Source organism: Peromyscus maniculatus, chromosome 3, assembly GCF_049852395.1.
Source record: "Peromyscus maniculatus bairdii isolate BWxNUB_F1_BW_parent chromosome 3, HU_Pman_BW_mat_3.1, whole genome shotgun sequence".
Classification (NCBI taxonomy): domain Eukaryota; kingdom Metazoa; phylum Chordata; class Mammalia; order Rodentia; family Cricetidae; genus Peromyscus; species Peromyscus maniculatus.
In genome coordinates this window covers 19,365,754-19,372,233 of record NC_134854.1, presented here as the reverse complement: position 1 = coordinate 19,372,233, position 6,480 = coordinate 19,365,754, and the positions used below count along the sequence as shown (strand labels likewise).

The 6,480-nt window shown below is 53.0% G+C and overlaps 1 protein-coding gene across 2 annotated transcripts; it reads right to left on the bottom strand.

The window, feature by feature from the left end:
- Positions 1-1,826: 1,826 nt before the first annotated feature.
- Dlx5 (distal-less homeobox 5) lies at positions 1,827-6,164 on the bottom strand. 2 transcript variants are annotated; one of them, XM_006986886.3, is made up of 3 exons: positions 5,642-6,164; positions 3,662-3,846; positions 1,827-2,544 (listed from the first exon to the last, which is right to left on the bottom strand). In XM_006986886.3, the coding sequence occupies exons 1-3, from the start codon at positions 5,994-5,996 to the stop codon at positions 2,215-2,217; spliced, it is 870 nt and encodes a 289-aa protein (XP_006986948.1). In that variant the 5' UTR covers positions 5,997-6,164; the 3' UTR covers positions 1,827-2,214. The 2 variants fall into 2 exon arrangements, with proteins under 2 accessions (XP_006986948.1, XP_042128718.1); XM_042272784.2 differs by lacking the exon at positions 1,827-2,544 and having other exon boundaries at positions 3,672-3,764.
- Positions 6,165-6,480: the final 316 nt, after the last annotated feature.

The following is a 6,480-nucleotide window of genomic DNA, read 5'->3' as shown; positions in this document are numbered from 1 at the left end:
AACCTTCCCAAACACACACCCTGGGGTGGGAACAGGCCAGGTCCTGGAAATGGAGACCAAGCCTTCAGAAAGCTCTGGGCTTTTAGTGCCATGGAAACTGCTGAAATCTTTGCAAGCAAAGAAAGAAAAGCAGAAAATAGACACCTTCATCTGTTTCCCCATCCCACCCTGCCACTGCAGAAAACGAGATGGGCCTGGGGTCTCCCCTAACATCATCACCCACCCCAGGTGGAATGCAGTGAGGACAGAAAAGAGGTTTTGGAGATGCTCTCCTGTTTAGGCAGGGTTCAATAGCCCAGGCTGCCTGGATGTGGACCACAGCCACCCCCAAGGCCCAAGGAGGTCCAAACTGGTGGGCTTGGTGAAAAAAAAAAGGAAAAGAAAGGGGGAGGGAGAAAAAATGGAGGTAGAAGTTTGGTGGGAAGGAAGGAAGGAAGGAAGGAAGGAAGGAAGGAAGGAAGGAAGGAAGGAAGGAAAGAAAGAAGAGATTGAGGAGACAGGCTGACTCTTTAAATGGCCCAAAGGCACAGAGCCTGACTCTTTGGTTCTCACTGCTTGGCAGGGTCCTCTCTGAAATCCTCAGAGGACAGGATGTAATTTCTTATGTTCTAATTCCCCCCCCCCCCCCCCCGAAGAGAGCTCCTTTGTCACATTTATTGCAACTGACTTCTTATCTGTGTAACATTTCCCATAAATCTAGTAATTTCCAACACTGAATGTTCCTTTGGTGTCATAAGGAAAAAGATTTAGGTGAACTAAAGGACAGCCAGCCACAAAGATGCCTATAATTCAGGCCTGGGGGCATAGCTCTGGACCCAGGCTCTAGCTCTGGGCACAGTCTAGATGTCTATATGCAGAGGTGTAAGGAAAGGGCAAGTCAGGGGCCAGGTTGCTGCAACTCCTACATCCTTGCCTTAAAGATGGCTTCACAAAGAAATCCCAGTGAAGATCCCATTTCCTACGGTTTAGAATTAGCTCTGCTCCTGTTTTCTGTAAAAGCAGGGCAGAAGCTGCTCCTGAAAGAGCCACAAAGTACAGATGGTAGTGAAAGACAATTATATTAAGAACATCATCTCACATGGAATGAAATCAACATAAGGCCTAGATCCCCCCTCCCCCAACTCTCTCTCTCTCTCTCTCTCTCTCTCTCTCTCTCTCTCTCTCTCTCTCTCTCTCTTTAAAGGAATGCTCCCTACCCTGCATTCCTTGTTTGGCCTAGCACTTTAATTCTCTATCCTTAGGATATTTTCCTGCCTGAAAGAGCCCGACACACTTCTAGTCATACACATTAGGACTCCAAGGCATAAGCTAGCACTTGTTATGCCCCAACATTTCAGTTTTGAAAAATACAGTAGGAATGAAAGCAGATTTCCTTTTCCTTTCTCATCTTGGGATGCTCATTTTCAAAAGGATCATAATTTGTCTAATTGCAATATGTACGTCGATGGAGGAGGGAGTTCCCCATCAGAATCACTTTGAACTTAGAATTCCAGGTTATTGAGGGATTTCTGTTGCCTTCTTCCTCACATACAGGGTAGTAGAAATGTATTTAGATTTCAATATTCCTTTCTACCCGAAACAATTGGAGTTATATTTAATATCATCTAAATGGTTTTGCGGTTAGGAAAAAAAAACACCCTAAACATGACAGTACTATAAACAGACTACATGTGCAGACAGATACATAGAACACAGCGTCCAGCACAAACACATTTCTGCCCCATGCAGCTCCTGACTTCTGCTTTGTATTGCTGGATTTCTGAAAAAAATTAGTCTGCTTTTAATCGCCTGCATAGAACCTCACTAGCCAGTTATCGAGGGGCCAAAAAGGAACAGTTTTCATGGTCGAAATAATTTTATTTATCCAGAATATACAGTTTAATTCCTCTATCTACACTTATTTACACGGTTAAAATAACATTGAAAAACGTCTTTTGAAAAGTTGAGGTCATAGATTTCAAGGCACCATTGATAGTGTCCACAGTTGCGCACAAAAAAAAAAAAAGTTTTTTTTTTCCGTAAAAAAAGGGGAGGGGGTCTTTTGAAATGCAATAACTTACATGCAAAAAAAAAAAAAAGCTTTACATATGAACTTTTTTGTTGTTGTTTCCATTTTCCAAACATCCCCGTATGAATTCCTTTCTTTCTGATTTCTAAAACAGCAAAACACTGTAGTCCCAAAACTGAGCAAGAAAGACAGAACAAGCAGCCCGTCTAATAGAGCGTCCCGGAGGCCAGGGCCAGCGGGTGCTGCAAGGAGCCCGGCGGCGGCAGGTGGGAATTGATTGAGCTGGCTGCGCTTGGGTACCAGGAAGCCGAGTTCTCCAAGTAGCTGGACGCGGGGGACTGGTTGGAGGTCGGAGGGTGGGCATGAGGGTGGTGGCTGAGAGAGCGGGATGAGCCCTGGGGCTCCCACACCGCTGGTGACTGTGGCGAGTTACACGCCATAGGGTCGCTGGAGCTGGGACTGTGCTCCGGGGGCATCTCCCCGTTTTTCATGATCTTCTTGATCTTGGATCTTTTGTTCTGAAACCAGATTTTCACCTGGGTGGGGGAACAAAGGCACATGTTACCGGGACACTCAGAGGTTGCCCGCGCCTTTCCCTGGGCGGAGTGAAGGCTCTTCTGGCCCCTAGACTACCCAGTCCCGGTATCTCCCAGCAGCTGTCCACCTACGGCCACGATGTGCAGCCTCACTCGAGGCAAGGAGTGGGGCCCACAGAGGGAGCCCTGGCCAGCTCAGGCAGCACCCGGCTTCAGCTAGGGTGAGACCCCAAGGCTTTGTCTTTTATTATCTCTGGACCTGAGCGCTCGCGTGGGCCTGTGCACCAGTGCACCGGCTAAGAGTACTCGAAGGCTAGAGCCCCAGGGGGTGGGGGGTTGGAGGGTAGAAGGGGCGTGGGCCAGACTGAAGGCTCAGTATGCCAAAGGAAAGGAGCGATTTCCCAATCTCCTGCCGGACTCCCTTCACTCCCCTCGGCACTGGGAAGCCAGACTCTGCCTGAAGCTCTGGGCGGCGACTTGAACATTCTTTATTCTAGGCCCCAGCCAGTTGGAGTGGGAGGGAAAAGAAGGGGACAATCCAGGAGGGTCTCCTCCTACAACAGCGCCCCCCCCCCCCCCCGCGACCCTCAGGCTGCTGCGGCTTCCAGCTGCCCCAGGGATAGGACACGATCCGGATACGACGATCCAGGCCTTTGCGCGGCCGGAGCCCACAGCCAGGCCACTGTGCCTGGAAGCTTCTCATTGTGAAGAGACCCAGACATTTCTTCAGAACGCGCGAGAGATTCCCCGCCCCCACAAATACCCCTACCCTTGTTTTCCACTCTGGAACGTTGGTCCCCAGCCCTCGGTGGCTAAAAGGGCGCGGGGGGGGGGGGCAACTCGGGACAAACGACGAATCCCGTGCCTACCGCCACGTGTCGTTAACAGGCCTGGCTCGTGGAGGGAAGGATGCAAGGGCTAGTGTCTGTCTATCGGTGTCTGTCTGTCTGTGTCTGCAGAGTTCTAGGGTATCGGCTCCAGCCAGTCGGGACCGAACCACGCGGCCCAGCCCGGCTTGCAGGCCAGGCGGGGCCGGTACCCGGCTTGCAGGCCAGGCGGGGCCGGTACCCGGCTTGCAGGCCAGGCGGGGCCGGTACCCGGCGGCGGCCGGATTTACCTGTGTTTGCGTCAGTCCCAAAGAGGCAGCCAACTCGGCGCGTTCTGGCAGGGCGAGGTACTGAGTCTTCTGAAACCTTCTCTGTAACGCGGCCAGCTGAAAGCTGGAATAAATAGTCCTGGGTTTACGAACTTTCTTTGGTTTACCGTTCACCATCCTCACCTCTGGCTCCGCCACTTCTTTCTCTAAACAATCAAAACAGACTCGGTTAGAGCTTCTGGGCAGACAACGGCTCTTTTGCATCGGTCCTCCAATCACTGAGGTTTTGCTTGTTTTGAAGTATGCAGTCTTCTCTCTCTTTCCCAATATCACCACCTTGACTTTTCAAACCTCAGTGAAACCGGTCCCTTCCCCAAATCATACATTAGAAGAGTCGGCCAGTACCCGATTAATGGTCCTGCGTGCCGTGGGGCACCTCGTACACAGTCAGCTGCTCCTTCGTTTTAGGGATGCTTACTTCTCTCAGACATCCCCAACCCACCCCATGTCCCACATTCACCCTGGGCTCCCCGGCGTTTCTGGGACGTGAATACCCACTCCATTCCCAGGGCGTCAAGTGAGGAGGCCCTGGGCCGTGACCCCGCTTCTGTCGGCGTCTGTTCGGGCGCCCGCAGAGGCTAGACGCTTGGGCAGGGAAGACGCTAGCCAAGGTCTCCAAAGTTCAAAGACCAACAAGCAAACTATGTTTCTTCACTACAGCGGCAAGCGGTCGGTCGGGGCCGCGGCAGACAGAGAGCCGATTATGCAGCCCCCATAATCTCACTGCAGATCTGCGAGGCACGGATGTGTCTGGTTTCTTTTACAAATAGACTTAATATGTTCTTGGCCAAAAAAAAAAAATCTTCCCCTTATGCACGAAGCGACAGGAACAGACTCAAAGTTCAATCAGAGATACATAGAAAAGGAATCTGTCGGGAAGATATTTTCGTAGTAAAGGGGAGAGAGCCGGGAAGAATTCTCACTGTTATAAATGTACACCGCTGGAGGGGGGCGTCTCTGAACCAGTGTTTTGCAAACATGCCTCTCGGCCACATGGCCCCTTCCCCCCCAAAGTTCTAGGAGCTGAAAGGAGTGGGAGAGCCTGTGTGTGTGAAGCTGCTGCCAGAGGAAGGGTGGAGGATGAGGGCTGTGGTCTCCACTCTGCTGGAGTAGGGGATGCTAATATTAGCAGGCTTATTAATGTGTTGGTGAGGAGAGATCAAAATCGACCAGTCAAACTTCTCCTCCGAGACTTCACGCCTCTCATTTACCGCCCAAGCTCACTACCCCACTGTAACTCTGAGCAAGTTTCAAGGTGGACGGAAAAAAGGAGGCGGTGAGGAAGGAGGAGGCAGACAAATTCTAGGCACCTAAAGAGAGAGTGAGGGAGAAAAAAAAAATCCCTCTAACAACGTGACCTCTCAGCAACCCTCCGCTATTTCAAATGGCTTTTTTGTGTTTGGAAATGCCTTGGATAAACCGCAAAATTCCCTGCTCACTCTTCTCTGTCAGGCTGCAGCCCTCCGGCCCTCAGGCCACCCGGTGAGCTGCAGGCACCCGCACTGCGAGGCCTCGGGGCGCTTCTCAGGCTAATCCACACTAGATCTCACCAACTCAGCACGCTCACCCAGAATTCCAACTAACTTTCCTTTTATTACGCAAACACGACTGGGGCTGCTTGATCCCCCCCCCCCCCAACACACACACTCCAACCCCCCTCAGCCTCTTCCCAGCCTAGCAGGCTTTCAGGCTAGGCAAGTTAGGAATCCAGCTAAGGAGGGACCCCCCGAGGGGCGCCGGAGGGAAAACACCCGACTAAACCTCCCCGAGGTTCCTCCACCGAAACCCCCAAATTGCCTGGTGAAATGCTCTCCCGTTTGCAGTTCCGGGCCCCCACTCCCTTCTAGTGCTGTGGACAGCGTGGCCCTCATCTACCACCCCACCTCACGCCCGCCGGGTGACGATGCCCTGGGTACCTGCCTCCCGCCTCCGCGTGCCTACCTGGCTGGCTGGTGGCACTCGGGACGCGGTTGTAGGCGCCACCGTACTGGTGGTAGGGGCTGGCGTAGCTGTAGTCGGCGTAAGCCTTGGCCGGGTAGCCGGCTGCGGAGCCGTTCACGCCGTGGTACTGGTACTGGTAAGGGTTGAGCGCTTTGCCGTAGGAAGCAGAGGTAGGAGAGCAGTAGCCGTGCGGGGCGGCCCCCGCGGGACTGTAGTAGTCAGAATCGGTGGCCGACGACTCGGGCAAAGTTGGCGATTCCTGAGACGGATGGTGCATGGCGGCAGACGTCGGGAACGGAGCTTGGAAGTCGCCGGATCGGATGCTGGGGACTCTTCTGTCAAACACTCCTGTCATAGCTCCCGAGCGGTGGCTGTCCTGCTGCTGCGGCGGCCGCTGCTGCCTGAATTGGCTGTGGAGCTGCTCTGGTCTAAGCAGACATGGCTGTGGGAGCGAGGGAGGAGGAGGAGGAAGAGGAGGAGGCGGCGGCGGGGAGGAGGAGGCTGGGAGTCGTGGAGGCTCTGTCTCCCGCAGGCTGACTGCTGGCTGAGGCGCAGCACAGCCTTGGTTAAATCCTTAATTGCGCGCTTACGCACAGCGGGGTGGATCGGGTTCCATTGGCCAGGGCCTCCGGAGCAGAGCAACACCCTAACTCGTCCAACTAGTTTTAGCACAACAAAGCATTGCTTAAAAAAAGAGAAGGGGGGGGGGAGATACAGGGATTTTGTGTGTGTGTGTGTGTGTGTGTGTGTGTGTGTGTGTGTGTGTGTGACAGAGACAGAGAGAGACAGAGAGACAGAGAGAGACAGAGACAGAGACACACAGAGAGAGACAGAAAGAG